General features: G+C 40.5%; 2 protein-coding genes across 5 annotated transcripts; one reads left to right on the forward strand and one right to left on the reverse strand.

Moving 5' to 3' along the window:
- Nucleotides 1-2,293: 2,293 nt before the first annotated feature.
- Nucleotides 2,294-11,298, reverse strand: anp32b (acidic (leucine-rich) nuclear phosphoprotein 32 family, member B). Of its 2 annotated transcripts, none has more exons than XM_080760142.1 (7): nt 10,777-11,298; nt 7,479-7,628; nt 7,237-7,359; nt 6,023-6,215; nt 4,127-4,242; nt 3,943-4,033; nt 2,294-2,931 (listed from the first exon to the last, which is right to left on the reverse strand). In XM_080760142.1, exons 1-7 carry the CDS (start codon nt 10,828-10,830, stop codon nt 2,840-2,842), a joined length of 819 nt encoding a protein of 272 aa, XP_080616268.1. In that variant the 5' UTR covers nt 10,831-11,298; the 3' UTR covers nt 2,294-2,839. The 2 variants fall into 2 exon arrangements, with proteins under 2 accessions (XP_080616268.1, XP_080616267.1); XM_080760141.1 differs by having other exon boundaries at nt 4,145-4,242; nt 10,777-10,845.
- A 1,172-nt stretch (nt 11,299-12,470) lies between these two features.
- Nucleotides 12,471-18,127, forward strand: hemgn (hemogen). 3 transcript variants are annotated; one of them, XM_080755272.1, is made up of 5 exons: nt 12,471-12,600; nt 14,771-14,843; nt 15,323-15,413; nt 16,064-16,785; nt 16,956-18,127. In XM_080755272.1, the coding sequence occupies exons 2-5, from the start codon at nt 14,780-14,782 to the stop codon at nt 17,069-17,071; spliced, it is 993 nt and encodes a 330-aa protein (XP_080611398.1). In that variant the 5' UTR covers nt 12,471-12,600; nt 14,771-14,779; the 3' UTR covers nt 17,072-18,127. The 3 variants fall into 3 exon arrangements, with proteins under 3 accessions (XP_080611398.1, XP_080611399.1, XP_080611400.1); XM_080755273.1 differs by having other exon boundaries at nt 15,323-15,401; XM_080755274.1 differs by lacking the exon at nt 12,471-12,600 and having other exon boundaries at nt 14,812-14,843; nt 15,323-15,419.
- The last annotated feature ends 427 nt before the right edge of the window (nt 18,128-18,554 follow it).

Genomic DNA, 18,554 nt, shown 5'->3' on the forward strand with positions numbered 1-18,554 from the left:
TGCATCTCCCCCCCCCCCCCAAGCTTTTATTTTCGTTCGAGTAATAGTACAACTCTAATAGTATTACTTATAATAATGTAATTAAAGATAACTTCATTCAGATTATTATTATTTTATTTCATTTTCCAGATTTTTTTTTCTTTTTTTTAGATTTTCATTGGTGGGCCAGTCATAATGGTCCCGCGGGCCTGATGTGGCCCGCAGGCCTGAGGTTGAGTATCACTGATTTAACCAAATGTCAAGAGAAACCATTCTACATCGCTTGTCTTGTTACTGGCTCATTCTGGTTGGGTTGTGACTGTTGACTTTTACAGAAGGTGCCCCTCCCCCCACACACCGCTCAGGCTGCAACACGTGGAAGGCCCACATTTCACTCTCTGTTGAAGGTAGCTTGCCTGACCTGTTTGGTTTAGAATAGCTTAAGATAGCCAGGCTTCCATCGTTTCATACCCCATTCGTTTTCCCATAGAGATTTACAATTTTTTTTTTATATAAATGAATTGCTCCTGATGGTGCCTTGCATGGTTTCCTCCGGCATCGGTGTGAGAATGGGTGAATGGAATTGCCAATATCTGTAAAGCGCCTTGGATAAAGGTGCTATATAAATGCACCATTTACCATTTAAACCTAGAATCAAGCCATCTAGGATCCTGTTGAATCATGACCATGAAACATTTGATCCTGTGAAAAAAAGTTTGAATATTTATATTATAATATATTTATTAATAATTTAATAAATACCCTTTTCCCCCCACAGAATCAAATTCTTTATGGTCATGAGGCTTTAATTGATTCATACATGTATTTTTGGAAATCTCTATGGGAAAAGTAAATGGAGTCTGGAACGTTGGAACCAGAAAATGACTGCCACTAGTAGCCGCAATTTGCAACTCTAGATTTTTTTACAATTGGCTGAATCCAGAGTTGCAATAACCTCCATCAACTTCCTATGCATGTTTTTTGGTTTGTGATCTCCTGGTCTTAAATGACGTTAAACTCACCAACTTTGCAGCTGCAGTCCAAGTTTGAATTATCCTCTTTCAATCTGGTGTCGCTTGTTTATCATAAAAGTCCCCCGTAGAGATGTTATGAGCTACTTTCTGTCCAAAATATTCCAATAGTGACAATATCGAGCTGCCATTTTGATTTTTGCAACGTGCCGTAAAACAAGATGTGAGGGGGAGTGCTTGTTTAATAGCGTCCCTCCCTCCCTAGGGCGTCGGCCTCTTCTTTGGGTGTCTTACCTGCGCAGGTAAGATTCTATTAAACAAGCGCTCCCCCTCACATCTTGTTTTACGGCACGTTGCAAAAATCAAAATGGCGGCTCGATATTGTCACTCTTGGAATATTTTGGACAGAAAGTAGCTCATAACATCTCTACGGGGGACTTTTATGATAAACAAGCGACACCAGATTGAAAGAGGATAATTCAAGCTTGGACTGCAGCTGCAAAGTTGGTGAGTTTAACGTCATTTAAGACCAGGAGATCACAAACCAAAAACATGCATAGGAAGTTGATGGAGGTTATTGCAACTCTGGATTCAGCCAATTGTAAAAAAATCTAGAGTTGCAAATTGCGGCTATGCCACTAGCTGCTATGTCCTATTACAGCATTGGTGCTGTCTTAAAACAAGTTAAAAGGAAAAAAGAAACTATTGCCGTAATTACGTAAAACCGGGTAGTGTTGGATACTATACAAAAACATGTTTCAGAGCATTTCACCATGGGGCTTACATATCACAATCACAAGAGTGAAATATCGCTGCATATCAATTAGTCTAATCGGTCATGGTCTAATTATTAGACCATGATCACTTCATTAATGCAGAAGGTGGACTACTCATATGCTTACAACATTACCCTGAAGTCTTACTTTCAGGAGTAGAAACTACAAATATTAGGACAGGGCTTCACAAAATATCTAAGCTCAATGGGGATGTAGTCAAAAAGGAGAATGCTGGTGTTCATATGTTCTTTTACTTGGGCTGCCCGAGACAAGAATTCCAGGACTATTGCAGTCTCATGTCGTTTCCACCAGCAGTCAGCGCATGCAGGGTGCATATCGGCAAGGTGGATCCGAGTAATACAGCCAATATGGCCACCACTTAATTTCTTCCTACTGAAACTGTGACACCACAGAAGCAGGAAGAGAAAGAGAGCGAGAGGGGGGGAAAAACCTCAAAATGTTAACTTTTTATTTACAAAGTTGTTTTCTTGTCATACAGAAAGTAAAAATGTAGCTACAACCTTGATTCGTGCAACAGGCGGCCAACTTGAAAAATCATGGCTCGCTTGTTGCACTGTTGCTATAGCAATAATTCTATTGAAAAAAAAAAAAACTGAAGGAGAAAAATAACAAAAAACAAAGACAAAAAATAAGAGAAATAATAAACCCAACGACAAAAATTCAAATTCATCCAACAAAATATTAAAAGCACAGACCCAAAAACTAGATACCAGTCCCAAAGTCCTCACGTGGGAATACATAAAGGAATACATAAAGGGGGATTGACAGTGAAATTGTGGAATGCTGAGTGGAGGGCTGCCTGAGAACCTTGGGGCCTTGGGTTGGGTGAGGCGAGGGGGAAATCGATGAGGAGGTTTGGCTCTCGGGTCCATAGGAAAAGGTGTATGCATGTGGGGGGGGGCAGCTCCACTCTGCCCACCCGTCCGGTACAGTTTTGCTCCACAAAAGGAGCTCAGAGCTGGGGGAGAAACGCGGAGAAGAGAGGGCAGTTGGTGTGAACTGGAGGAAAGTTGGTGTTTGAGGTGGAGGTTGTTTGGGAAGTGGGGAGGTAAGGGGTCGGTAACTCTGTAGGCTCTCATTTTCATCTTGCTCTTAATCGTCATCCTCGTCATCATCATCCTCGTCTTCGTCTTCTGGATCTCGCTTTCTCTTCTCTCCTTTCCCTTTATCAGCAAGGGGTGCATCTATAAAAAATAACATGAATAAATATAACATCACACTCATCTCAAACTAAACAAAAACTAATCTCTGGACTTAGTAGGCGTGGCGTGGTCATGCTGAGAAAGAAAGAAAAGTCACCAATTGTGCTGTAAAATCGATTCAGAGTCCATTTAGCTGGTTTGTGTACTAAAGAGTTGAGAGTAGTGTCAGGCACATTGTGCCATTTTGGAGAAATATGGTTTAGATGTCGTTTCCCCCCCCACTGCACAAATGTGCAAAATATGTTGAAAAAATCCACACCATAATGGCGGTAGGCCGCAGATTTTTCATAGCACAAAATGCTTGTCAACATCAAAAATGCCACAAGCAGGGGAAATGGAGGGAGAGGAATATGGTAAATCTAATTCTAATGCAGATAACTCTGTGGTTCATTAGACTCAAATATGTTTTTATATGCCTAGAACTGTGATGGAAATGCAATGAGGTCAAAACCTTTATTGGCCAGAACGATAGGCCCTTCATGATGTGAATGTGATACAGGAAGTAGTGGTCAGACCTACTGAATACCCACAAAAAGGTATGACTGACATACGATGCAGGGTTCTTACACATTTTACATTTTTTTTTATATCCAGCTGTTCACACATCTGTATTACAGATGTATATTACATGTTTACATTCTGACTGTCTACTGAATAATTGTCATTAGATGTTTGCTAGGTACTGTAGCTCCTAACAACGCTAACGTTATTGTCGTGTAAATTTAAATAACTGTCTACCAGAGCAACAGAAGGTATGTTCATGTACAATTCTGATTCATTGATTTAGCTTCATTGGCTTCTATGTGATATGCTGGTACATAAGAGAGGTTTTACAATACAATGTCTAAGAAAAAACATTATGATCACAGGTAATATCATCCCTAGCTTCATCTCCTCAAGATAAAAATCACACATTTGTGTATTCATAAATAAAACTATTGGAGTGGGAGTGCTTCACTGTTTAAGTCTGAAAAACAGACAATCAATACATACCATCTTCATCATCGTCATCATCGTCATCATCTTCATCATCTTCGTCGTCGTCGTCAACTTCTCCGACTCCGACCCGACCAAAGTCTCCCTCCTTGGTTAAAAGAAAATGAAGACAAAACCTGTTACATCATCCGAAAGAAATCGCAGTAGAAAGAAAATCAAAAATTCAACAGCAAGCTTTCACCTCCTCCTCTCCGCTGACCTCCTCGTCATCCTCCTCTCCTTCCACCTCCTCTTCGTCATCATCTTCCTCATCAAAGTCCTCCTCCTCTCCGTCCTCATCCTCCTCCTCTTCTCCCTCTGCAAAAACAACAAAAGCAACCTTGAAACCACATCACTGATGAAAATACAAGTGTACACTACAGGTATGCTCCATATAAGGACAGAATGAATATTTGCTTAGATTTTTACAGTACAGTAACAGTAACTATAACAAATGTATGTTTGCACTGCTCGGTTCACACAGGTGTGATTTCTTTTTTTAAATGGGGCTATACAAGTTGTCATTGCATTGAACCTGGGAGAGCCTTAGTAGTAGTAGCACCAACACTCACTTTAGAACAGCGGTTCCCAGACCTTTTTGACCATGCACCCCATTACCTCCCGACCTAACTGATGCACCCACCCACATAATATAAATTGCATAATCTTATCTATATAGAGACATATCACATATATTTCCTATTTATCCACATATATGAACCTGAATATCTCTGCTGTCCTCATAACCTCATAACTCCAAATGTTCATTTATCAGGAAATTAAGAAAGCCATATATTTTTTAAACAAAGCAATACCGCCTCATCAAAGTTGGTGTTGTAACTTTATATATTGTTATTGTTTTCTATTGTTTAAGGTTATTGTTACTTCCACAAGGGGCAGAGATGGTGGAGTTAGTTGCTTTAGCAGACATTTTGAGGGTCCAATGGAGTTAAGAGGTTTTGTCCAAAGCACTTTGTACTACTTTCCATTGGTTCAACATTTCCAAACAGCACACAGACGTAAAGGGTGTTCAATAACACTGATTTATGTCAAAAAACCCTCAAAAATTGAGTTATGAGGTTTCCTCCCGACAGCAACGAATGGAATATATATGCAGCATAGGCTATATTTTGCATATACTTGCCATAGGTATTTAAAATAAAACCATAGCACCATTAGCCTTTTCATGTCGCTCACCCCCTAGAAGGCGCCCGCGCACCGTTTCAGAACCACTGCTTTAGAACAGGGGTTCCCAAACTTTTTTGGACCAGGTACCCCTTTTGGGGTAGATATTTTTCCAGGTGGCCAGTACAGAATTCATTCCGTATGTTGATCTGACCCCCCATGCAAAAACGCCAGCGCTCGTCCTGTCTGCCATCACCCAGGCGGATGCGTGCACGCTTCTCGCCCCTTTATTACTCAGTGGACCCTTTTCCACCAAAAGAACTTCGGTTCAGAACCAGTGCCGTTCCGAACATTGGTGCTTTTTGCGAACGGGTCGCGAATCGGCTGCATTTCCACCAGATTGAACCCCGGTTCATTTGGTGGCTTTATTATACGTAAACACAAAATGTTGAAAAGGAGAAGGATCCGTCATGCCTGCAGACGCCCCGATGTAAACAGTATCCACGAGGTTGTGATGTCAGGGTTACAAGTTATTATAACGCCCCGCAAGTCTCAGCTGGATTCTGGATTGCGATGCATCCGTATACGTTTGGATCGTTTCATGTTTGCGTTGGCAATTAATGTAAACATTTTTTGTTCAAAGATGGTTGATCGCATCGAATATCTGTTGCATGTGTCACTGTGTCTGCGTCCTCCCAAGTTCCAACCCACTGACAAGTTCCAACTTACTGACACACCCACTTATATCGTCTCGGTTCACAAAGCGCTGCGTGCAATTACAAAGCTGAACCACCGTTTCTTGGTTCACATTGGGAACGAAGGTTTATGGTTCGGAACCAACTCATTTTCAGTGGAAACACTCTGAACTGGTTCAATATTTGGCGGGAAGAAAGAACCGAACCGGTTCAACCCCGGTGGAAAAGGGGCCAGTCTAGGTAAGAGGGGTTTGACCGGGACCTGTTCTCTTTCTAACCTTCGTCATCATCGTCGTCCACACCGTCTCCGTCTACCTCTCCATCCGAATCGGAGGCTTCTCTGTCCTCCATGTCATAGCCGTCCAGGTAGGTGAGCTGTGGCAGCAGTTTGAAAACACTCTCTCTGTAGTCGTTCAGGTTCGTCACTTCACAGTTGAACAGATCCAGGCTCTTCAGGTTGTCCAGCTTTTTCTGTATGTCAAGACGCATTGTGTGATAAATGCCTTTTGGTAAAGCTATACAGATGTGTGCATTGAATGCTGGGTGTTGAATTGTGTTCATCTGTAAGCAAATACAGCCAAGTGTGTGTGGGCTTTAAGAGCTGTGACCAGTGGCCATGCTTTCCATGTGCATACATGTATGGATTTGTGCACATATTTCAATCTATACCATTGGCAAAGTTTGCAGGCCATTTGCGTGTGATACTATTGTTTTACAGCATTTTCTGCTTATTTTACTGCAAAAATTGGCTCCACTTTGCTCCTCTCATGCTTTACCCCAGAAATTATCATTGTAAGATTACAAAAACATTGTGTAAGCAGTATGTTTAACACCCTTATACTCATCATTATTAGCAGCTGCAATGCTGATGATCTAGGAACTGAAGCCTATCACTTTAACCATAGATACTTTGTTAACTGGGGTCCCCCAGGGCTCTATAACTGTCCCCCTCCTTATCCCTTTATACCAATTATATTTGCCCAAAATGGAATAATCGAAAATAGCAGGTCTACAAGCTCACAACCTGATGCGTTGCAACAAGTTTTGAGCATGTAGATCTTCTATTTTCCCACAATAGGCAAGCTAGGGTTCGTGTACCGGTAGTTAACTTGTGTAAGGCAAGTGCTCAGGATATTAGCAGCAGCTATAAACAAAAATGTAGTGACTTCTACAGGGATAATATTTATGTATATCCAGTTATCTGTTTATTTTTATTTTTTGTCAATAATGTATTAAAACGATCTACATTGTGGGGAGAATTTGTGCCATTCCCTTCAGAGGGTAGTTACAGGAAACCACAGTCTCATGTCTGTGTCATGTCATGTCTGATACTTTCCACCGTGGTCATTTGCTGCACTTGATATTATTAAATTGGTGTCTCATACAAGTCTATATGTTTATTATTACATGTGAGAAATTAGCAAGTATCCAATTAGTATCATGTCCAGGGCAGTCATTCAAAAACAGACTTATAAATGACCACACCGCATACCAATGGTTCCAATGTGCTGATGTCTTTCAGTTTGTTGCCGCTCAGGTTTAGATGTGTAAGGAGTGGAAGTTTCTCTGCTAAAACATCGAGGCCACCGCTGATTCTGTTGTCACTCAGCTCCAGCTGAAACCATGCAAGAGGAAAATTATTAATAATTATCCTCCGGTTGTCATTTCCTTTTCACCCAACCCTTCACTGTGAATAATTGCACTTTGAGTGTACATATAAGAAAGTGCCTTTACCTTTTTGAGTTTTCCTAGTTTAGGCAAGTTGGAGACTGAGATTAAACCAACATTTATCAAACTGAGGAACTCCAGGTTGACAAATTCAGCTGTGAGGCCTTCGATTTTTCCTTCATTTGACCGACAGTTGTCAAGAACAAGTTCTCGTACCTAGGGAATAAAACATGAATTACCACATGAAAATTACACAAATATTGTTTTTATTATCTTAAGTCGAGCATTCATCATGCAACTACAATAAACCTAAATTTGTTTGCGATATTACACAAACATGCTTATTGCTATTACACTAGATAAAATCCAGCCCTATATTGCGTTGATCAGAGCAATGTTCACAGAGTTGTGGCCATTTGAAGTGTTAAACACTGCTGGAACACTGCTTTTTAGCTTCTTATGTATGCAATTTAGATTTGTTGGTGTGACTATATGCTCATGGTAGACCCATGAACAGTGTTTGTGTGAGTTTGGCAAGGATTGGAGCAACAGGGTGCCTATGGTCACTGGGAGCCGCTTACGTGGCCCCTGATGTGACTAGTCTGATAACAGACTAGTGTTTGTGACATTGAGTTTGTTTGGTGCAACAGTATGCATGTGGCACCCAGGGGGGCCCTGGTGGGGTTGTGTGGCTATACTGATGGCAGACCCCTGTACAATGTTTGTGCCAAGTTTGGTGCGGATCAGAGAAATGGTGCACCTCATAAATCTAAATGTTGTGACGTCCACCCCTCTAGGCAATTTTAATATAGGATAGGATTACACCCTTTTGACTTCAAATAAATATACAGTATCCAATTAAACAAATGTAGAATTTACAAACATTCTAATATGTATGGGCAAGCTGGCAGGGTAAGCAAGAAAATGATCATGGCCTAGACCTAGAACAGTAGTTCTCGTGGGGTACAGGGACCTTCATGGTTCTAAAGGGACCCTTACAAGTCTGTAACAAATTGAACCAAATGTTTACACTCTCAACTAGTTATGGGGGTCACTGAAATGAAAAAGAGAACCACTGGCCTAAAACTCAACAAAAGGGGTGGTTGTTGGTTTAAAGGTTTTCCAGTGTGCAATTATTAGTAGAGGTTTTATCAGATCATAGAACATGTTTCAAAGGATTATGATAAAAGACTCTGTCATAACACTCAGTTACTGAGAGGTTACGCAACTTGCGTGTTCGACAGCAATTATGCCCAAAAAGTTGTCAAACGTCAAAGACCACCGCCGTGTCTGACACAGACAAACAATGACAACAATTGTGTCTTATTGTATTATTATCCATCCAAACGTGACTTCATGGCTCGGGGGTCTTTGCATCAACTTCCACAAGGGAGAATACAAAATATACACAATGTCGCGTTGCCGTATCCTACCCACTCCACAAAAACGTCGTGTTTACACAACCGAACAACGCGACGTCGACATCTTTTAGTTATAAACACGTCGATTTTTGTTGAGAGACACGGTCGCGCGACGACGTATACATGAATCGTAAACTCGGCGTTCCTCTGGCCTGCTGATGGAGTCATTAATGACAAACGCAGTGGTTTGTGTTAGCAGGCTGGCTAACATCACGCTAGCTAGCCATTGATGCCCTTTTAAACGCTGCGTGCAGTGTTCAGTGCTTTGTGTGCCCGCCATTAGCCGCCCAACACCAGCCGAGGAGACAGGATGGCGAAAATAGCCCAGTAAACCGTTGTTGTTTTTTTTAATAAGCAAAAATCACTTTTATTGGGGACGTGGAGTGCCTTGACGTCGACCGATAAGACTATAATTTCTTAACATTGTATCGTCGCTCCAGTTGAATGGCGGAGGAAACGTTCGGAACGGAAATTTAGTGAAAAACAAAGATGGAGAGAGTTCCTTTCTCCAGAGCTTCAAAGACGACAGAATGACAACATGGCGATTCCTGAGACACAGTATGCAGTTCTCTGAACACTTAACACAGAGAAAAGGCTGTTTCCAGACATCTTAGACCGTAAATTACACATCGCTTGAATTGTATTTGCGATGATAAGTTGTATTATTTTGTGCATGCGAAGTAGCGTTATGCGGAACGTCGAGTTTAGTGTGCCCACGCATCGAGCGCTGTGCACGGGTCTCTCTCGACTCTCGTGTCATTCGAGGAGGCTGGTTCCTTTTGAGCCACAAGCCAAAACACGGACTCCTCCTAAACGACACAACAATGCAAAGTTAAGTTCTGGTCGAAGATACGCGAAAAGATCAACTCGTGACGTTGTGATTTCAGCTGTACGGGCGGTATTTTATTTGGTTTATTTTGGCCATTGAAGCAAAGGGGGGGTAATATGGCGGGAACAAAACACTGCCTGTCCGCTGTCTGAATGATGCGAACTCTTCAACAATCGTCTGATCGTTCACACTTTACGATCAGCTATAAGACAATCAATATGTTTATGAATGCCACATTCACAGCTGTTGGAATAAGCCACGGCTGACATGTGCTGTGGCCAAAGGTGATCACTACATATTTGACAAATCTCCCTCTGCAACTTGTGTTGATCGAGGCACGCTAGATATTTGACCAAATAACTATTACGCCACTATTGCTTACATTGTAACTGTGTCGTGCGCGTAAACATTGTCTTAAAGGTTGGAGTGGCCGTGCAACTAATTGGTGAATATATTGATGATTCGTGGACGAAGTGACAGTTTTTTGTTGGCGTAGCTGAATCTAGGTCTTGTTAATGACTCCAAAGAAAAATACCTAACTCGTGATCGGAAATAGATCGCAATGCATGCCGAAAGATCTCACATTTGGATGTACGTTGATTAGTTTAAAGTGCATTGTAACAAATGCGCCCCATTTTAGCAGTTATGCTAGCCACAAACATGGCTTCCAAGGTCTATATAAAATAAACCCCTCTGTGAATGTCCAACACGCCGCGGAGAAGCAATTATCCTGAAATACTGCCGTGAATAGAAGTTTAAAAAATGTGCTACAATGTTGAATTGAACCGTGTGTGCACCACCGACCAAGGAGGCTGCGAAACGGTTAAAACACTGCAATAATGCCAGCAAGCCAAAGAATCGGCTTTCAAAGTAACGATTCAATATAGCTTTTCTCGTCTTGTTGCCCATTCACGCCCAATCCAAGGCAGTATAATGCGATCAGCTCGTTACAAGTATTTTCCGCCCTACTAATATATAAGAAACACAACCTAAAGCCCATGTGGTCACCATTACGTTAGCTCTACACAGGTCACTTAGAAAGCGAAAAAGTAGCAGGCTAGCTCGCTAGCGATAAAACTAAGGTTTGGTTATTTAAAAAAAATACACGACTTACATCAGACGGTGTCCTGTTTCTTAGCTCCAAGTGGATCCTCTTTTTCATGTCCATCTTACCCTACGAAAGTTAAACTTTTCTCTCTTGGGTTTTGGTGTAATCTTCAGTCCAAAGGCAGAGAGATGCCCTAATGGAGGGAGAATATGGGACTGTATAATCAACTGAGCCAAACGCTAAGTTAGTCGGGGAGAGGGAGAGGAGAAACCATGGAGGGAAACGGCCTGAAACAAAATATATGCTCAATAGCGCCATCTGGGACATCGCTGGCGTTTCAAAAAAGGCAATGCAGTCACAAATCATGACGCTGCCCCGAAACAGTGCTGTGGTGCAATTTTTTATTTCTGGAAAGAAAGTGATATATGTAGCTAAGCAGCATGATACAAAACGAAATTATTGTGTCAATCAGTTTGAACATGCAAATGAATAGGTTTATTTATCACTCAGTATAGTAATATACAAATGTTTTTTCATGTTTAAGCATACATTTAATCAATTACAAATAAAGTAGGTCATATGTTTAATTTCGTTCGTGCCTACCTAAATAAAATACTCTGATATCTGAAATGTCTATGACTGCTGATTTTCAATTTCTACATAATTCACAATTCAGATCTCATCTATCAGAATAAAACAAGAAATATCTGTGTACTACCTGTTGCCTGTGAACCATTTTTTTGGTTTATCAGTATACTGCACAGTTATAACTACTGTACCCTAGCAACTACTGAACATATGAAATGTCAACCCTTGTAAGAAACCCACACACAGCAATATATGTTTTTGCAGCCTCAGTCAGTTCCTAACCATCTCAGTCATTTCTTCTGCTCCATGATCTTACACTACAGACAGCGTGCATTAAAGCAGGGGAGGGGGCGTATTTGGTTTGCTGTGAAGAGGGCATTGTATATGCACATGGTGGGGGACTGCCCACCCCCCACTGCCCTCCCATTACTTCCTGCTTAGGCCCATGATCCCTCGAGCAGAAGTGGTCTTGTGTGCCTCCCTGTGTCTCGTCTCCATACCAAAGAAAACCACCATCACACATACATTTCTGGAAAATATTGCAATTATGAATCAGTAATGAATTTGATGTGACATTGGGGAGGCCTGCAATATCCTGTTTGGAGATGGAGAGGTATTCCATCCTCTAATGAAGCCTGCCTATTGCCTAAGGGCAGGGTCACACCACACTTTTATTCTACCTATGATGGCGGATTCTGCCAATGCAATTCAATGGAAATGGAGCCTTGTTTTTGTCGAAATCTGCAAATGGCACCAAACCGCTCCATTCCAATTTAAATGCATTGGCAGAATCCGCCCTCATAGCTAGGTGGAATGAACTTGAGTTGTCAGGCATAAAAACTAAAAAGAACTATTCTGTTGACTGTATGTTTTATACATGCATACTGTGTGTGTGTGTGTGTGTGTGTGTGTGTGTGTGTGTGTGTGGATCAGGTGTTGAAGATTTTTTTTGATGCAACTCGTAAATATGAATTTCGTGGGATTGTTTTAAATAGCTTCCAACCTTTGTATTAATTTCAATGTAAGCCCTGTTTACAAATTGGTCCTTGGTAGTTGAGATAAAGCACCAGGAGAGGGCAGTGTAATGTCAAATACTCCAACTCATGAGTTTCATTGTGCAGCATGGGTGTGTGTTTCACTTCTGTCCTTATGCTGATCATAATCAGCCCTGACAGCCCACTAGGAAAATGTTCTTGGTTTGAACTGTCTGAATGTTATCCCCTGAAGTGTAGCCAGTGCATTCATTTGACCTGTTGGACCTGGTAGTGTGGGAGTACTGCTGTTCCTATCCTGTCATTCAAGGTAGTTTAAATGTTTCAACTCTTTCAACACTTTAACTCTTTGTATGAGAATTGGATTAATTTGAATGCATCTTCATCTACAATGTACAGTGAGGCACAGGCACACTTTATTTTATTGCAACCTGATCTTGGAAGTTATGCTTTGAAATCTGTTCTCTGTGCAAGTGTGCAACTTGAATTTGTCTTTAATTATTTTTTGGGGGGGATTACACTGTCCTTCAGACAGCAGTAGTAGTGTAAGGAATGTGATTAGATGTAGTGCATCTGACAATAATCTTACTGACAGTAGCCTAGAGGAATACACTGGTACACACTAGTAACATGATAAATCCTCAGTGGTTATTGTAACAGAGTGTTCAAGTGGACTCTTGCAGGTCAATTTGTTTACATTTTGTCCTGTCAGAGTTAAATGAACACACAAATAATTTACAGTGTATGCTACAATTTTATGTACAGTATGTGTGTGAGGGTGTGGGCACTTAAGTACATGGGTTCTAACAAATTAATATATTAAATTAATACGCTGACAATTTAGTTTCAATAACTTAGAACAGGCATTCAGCCGAATTTGACCAGGCCCTCGACACCAGTGTGGTAAGTGGTTGGCAGTTATTTAATGTTATTTAGGCAGCTGCTTTTCTGTGTGGCTCACACACACACACACACACACACACACACACACACACACACACACACACACACACACACACACACACACACACATCATTCCTCAATGTGCCGTGAGCAGATTGAGAACACGCCTCAGAAACGAACAGAGATAAGAGGAGCATGTTCTACACTGCTCTCGAGGATGTGGCAAGGCGGGAGTTTGCCAGTCTACTTTCTCATGACTCATTCAAAACAAAACATTTGAATATTACTCGAAAACCCATGCATGTCCCATGCATGTCAAATAAAATTTGTGAAAATAGTTTTTCTGTTTGCTTAAACCCATAAGTGGCTACTGCTTCTGCATATTTCCAATATTGTGTTCTAGAGATAATGTGGATTTATCCCCTGCCATTACTTGTTAATTAAAGCTATAAACCATAGTCAAAGCCATAGTTTTTTTTTTACCAAAATTTGGGCCTGAATGTCGTATTCTTACAGGAACATGTAAAACAAACCTGAAATATGGCCATCAATGCCAGTGCTTCCCTTACACCACATTCACAGCAAAGCTTGTAATTAAGTAGGCTACTTTTGCACATAATCAAACATGTATTCCACAATCCATTAATCTCGTACAAATTGTTCATCTGAAGAGTGAATAACAGTATCTGTATTTTTTCCTTACCATTGAGGAGGTCAATTAGTTTGTTCATATAGAGGCCTACTATTAAATGTTGTATCTCAGAGAAGTGAGGTGAAAATAAACAATACAATAATAATTATAATTATAAATAAATTAATATTGTTATTAATCATCATTATTATTATTAATCATGACTTTATTATATATTATTACTGCAGTGATTTAGGTTAGTTGTTTTATCAAATCTCCTAAAATACTGTACACAAAGAGAAATAATCTCGTACAAATTAAATTAGACTTGATGGTATTACAGGAATACTTCTTGAAATTGACCCTGTTTGATCTGCTTTGCTTCCTCCCATATCAACAGTGACAGAGATAAATTGCCTAAATTCAGTCATAGGGACTTCCGCCACAGAGTACCAGTGGTACAGTCAGCTGCTTTATTTGTACTGACTGTTGGCTGTTGCTACTATAGTAGTTCTCTGGTTCACATCTCATAACCTAGTTTGAACCTGCTGAAATGCACACACGAACGCACGCACGCACGCAGAAACACACACACACACACACACACACACACACACACACACACACACACACACACACACACACACACACACACACACACACACACACACACACACACACACACACACGTGTGAGCACCAGCCACACGTACTGTCTGTAAGTCCACATACCCCAGTGCAGACAGTTTTTTTCTGTAGGCCTATGTATTGTGCCAACTCCACCACCTTTCCAAATATGATAAGAGCAACAGAACTCTCCAAGCATTTTGGTAATGGTTAACCAGATAATTATTTTAGGGTGGGAGTCAAAAACAGTCAGAGTTTAATCTATCCACTTTTGCTGTGCTTTCCCCTTCTCAATGAGTGAATGAATTAATTTGTTCCAGCTGGTCAGAATGGAGGAGACATTTCCAAAAGAGAAACCAGAGGTGGAACTGAAAGAAGATGAAGACAACCAAGGTAAATTAATAATCTTTAAAACTATTATGCCAATGGATGTACTTAAAGAGTTTATTTGTGCATTATGCTGCCACATCTATGGTAATAAACATTATACTCTACTGTTATTATTGTATGTTGCTGCCAACAGTAAATCCTTTACTGTTGTGTTACTACTAAATAGAAGCCAATGTGTAATTTTGTTTTGTTTGTAGGCATTGTTGAGTAAAACAAGCATGTACTTTCTTCAGGCTTAAATGTGAAATAATGTAAAATGCTTCCTTGAACAAACTGTTATTAATGTTATACATACAGCATACATAAGGAAATCTCTCTCTCTCTCTCTCTCTCTCTCACACACACACACACACACACACACACACACACACACACACACACACACACACACACACACACACACACACACACACACACACACACACACACACACACACACACACATTTCATAATGAGGCTGGTCTCTGTGTTTGCTCTAATAGGTGGGATCAGGCGGCGGTTAAGGGACAGGGACCACCTCAGGAAGAGAAAAGCTGAACTGGAGGAGAAGGAAACTTACCAGTGGGTTTCTGGGTAAATGTATACAGTCGATGTAAGGCTGTGAGGGGAAGTGAATGTTTGGAATAACTAGCATTGGTTCAATAATCACCCCTTACTTGAAATTGTTTCTAAAATATAATATTTTATTGTGAGAACTAAATTCAGTCATAGGGAGAACAATGATAAGCTATACTATATCTTATCATTGTTCTCATGTTGTTTTTGTGATCAAATCTAAGCAATGATTACAATACCGTAACTGCTGTTAGCTTTTCGACAGCTTTGTAATGTAGCGGCCATGCACCTACAGTTTTGCAAAGTAAAGACTGGAGCTTAAATAATGAGGGAAAATGTGCAACTTGCCTATTAGAACATTGACAATGAGGAGCTTTTGGATGGGTAAAATATTTTCCTTTTATTCAACATGAGCTTGCATTACAGCACACATTGTATAACTGTGACGGGTGAAATAGTTTACAGTACTATCAGCAGTCTGTTTGCTTATCAGTCAGTTCATTATTCAATATGGAGCAATAGGAAAACAAAGGTTGCTGCGCTTGTTTGTGATTATTGACTTGACTACCCAGATCCAGGTCAAGGACTTTGTACCAGCACAGAAAAATAAAAACATCACAAAGAACTGTATCAGTGTCCAATGCTGAGGTTCATTATATTTCATTCAGGCTCGAGAGCACAAGGAAGAGAGCAAGAAGAGAGGAGAAGAGCGGTACAGGAAGGAAGGGGAGGCCAAGGAAGACTGAGCCTCCACTAGAGCTTCCTGTCCTTCAGGAAGAACCAGGACAGCTTCCTCCTGAGGCTCCAGCGGTAGTGGTGGTGCCTGAACCCACACTGGTGATTCCATCACCCGCTCTAATGCCGTTACTGCCTGTGTTCCCTGACCCACTGGAATCCCAGCCGGGGAATGTCCCTGCTGGCCCTGCCCCAATTCCTGTTCCAGCTTCATCCAATAATTATGCAGGTCCAGCCCTAATCCCACCCATGCCGGCCCTAGCCCCTATGCCAGCCCCTGTGTCAGCCTCAGTCTCACCTGTGGCTTCAATCCCAGGCCTCGTTTCAGCACCAGCACAAGAAACGTGTCCAGCCACTATTTCAGCCCCATTCCTTATGTCAACCTCAGTCCCATCTTCAGTTTCATTCTCAAGACCAAGTCTGACCCCTGATGCTTTAGATGCAGGCCCCGATTCAGCCCCACCCCCTGCACCTACACATGTTTCAACCCTCGATTCAGCCCAAGCCCCAATCCTTGGCCTTCCTTCCCTGGCTGAGGCTGTCGCCACAGAGTCACAGGGTAAGGGTGCCCTTGACCAGGTCCTGATTGAAGATCTGGGCCCAGATGAGAAGGAAGACATCTCTTTTCCGCAGGACAAGAGAGCCATTGACCAAGGTATTGAGGAAGTTGCTATGATACTGTGGATTTATAAACTGCCCCTATAGCCAATGCTGAGAGTAATGTTTCTCAGCTAGATGTGTTGGCAGATAGTTTTAATTTTTATTTTTTTATAATAAGTGTCATTTTCTCATCTTGTAACAATTTTCCTTTTTTATTGTTTGTAGATACAAGCCAAGAACCATTTCTGAGCAGCAGGCCGGATGAAAATGGAACATTCTCAACGCTACCTTTAAACTCTCCAACTCCCCCACAAGAATATCGTCCAGGATATCAATTCTAAATTAAATCTTTCAGATATTGCCTTTGTTTGGGAAAGGATACATGCCACACTTTAGAGATAGGCCTATTAGTCATTAATTGCAATTGCATCTGATAATTAGATAGTATGCAGTCTGTTGGATTGAGCAAACGTCATAATATGAATTCAAGCTAAACATATTTATTCTTGTTTTTCTTTATTGTGTAGCATAAACCTGAAATGAGTTTTTTTTAAAAAGTGAAATATCCCTTTAAAGGACCACTTCACCACTTTTCAACTCCTCTTTCTATAATTGGTCCTCACTAATGTTCATGATAAAATACTTAAATACCATAATTTCTTTCTACTCAGTCTGTCTCATAGGAGGGCTGTGGGCAGTTCAGAAACCCGTCCACCAGTGACATCATCAATGGGGAATCCATGCTAATAGAAACTGCAGTCTTTCTTTTCCTGAAAAGTTGCAATGCGATAATGGAAGCCATCGGTCTCACAATAATACAAATCTTAATATATTTTAAAACAAATCTTGTTTAAAAAAAATCTGCCTAGCGATGATGTCACTGGTGGACTCGTGTCTGAACTGCCCCCCTGAGTAGAAAAAAATGGTTGTGTTTTATCATGAACATTGGTGAGGACCAATTATATGAAGAGATGTTGAAAAGTGGTGAAGTGGTCCTTTAAGTAGGCTATAGCATAGAATTTGTGAATGCATGTATTTAAAAGGAAATTTGAAATCATAGTTAACTTGGGTTTATTGTATTTTATTAAAATTAGTAAAAAGAAATATTATTTATTTGCATTTTTATTGAAACGATTTTTATTTTTGACATGTCTTAATTGTCATCCTCATCACTATTAAAGGTGATGTAAGTTGATATTTCTTGCTAAAATAAGTGTTATATATTCTCATATATAAATCATAGAATACAGAGCATACATGGGCAACTGCCAACTGGCTGTGATGCGTCCTGTAGGTCAATATCGAAATACTGATATATCTTTTTTTTCAAACAAACACATTGCAAACATAACCCGCTTTATCTACTTCAGCTTAATGACTTACATTTATATTGTCTTTTTATGTCCTATTTGTATTCAAGTTAATAAAGTTAACATACTAAATGCATTTGAAATTAAATAAAAAACATTACTTTTCAGGATTCCAATTAAATAGTGGCAAAACATCATTCAGGATTCCAATTGAAATTTAGCAAAATTAGCAGATCTACAACTCAAAATGAAGTGCGACACGTTTTGAGCTTGTTGATCGGCTATTTTTGCTACTCTTGTGTGACATAGATTGACGAAGTAGGCCATTCATTTATATGAAAAATGTAAAATATTGAGAGGTTTTGAGTGTGGAAATATAGTAACCTGACTGCGCCAGATGGGGGCGGTAAATTCACAACAGTGAAACGAGTGAAGCAAGCTTCTTCAATCTTTCGGATTCAGGTTAGAAAATACTCATTAAAGTTGCCCGCCCCTGGCTGATATGCGCGCCTCT

The sequence above is a fragment of the Protomyctophum bolini genome (genome assembly GCF_963924005.1).
Source record: "Protomyctophum bolini genome assembly, chromosome: 3".
Lineage (NCBI taxonomy): Eukaryota > Metazoa > Chordata > Actinopteri > Myctophiformes > Myctophidae > Protomyctophum > Protomyctophum bolini.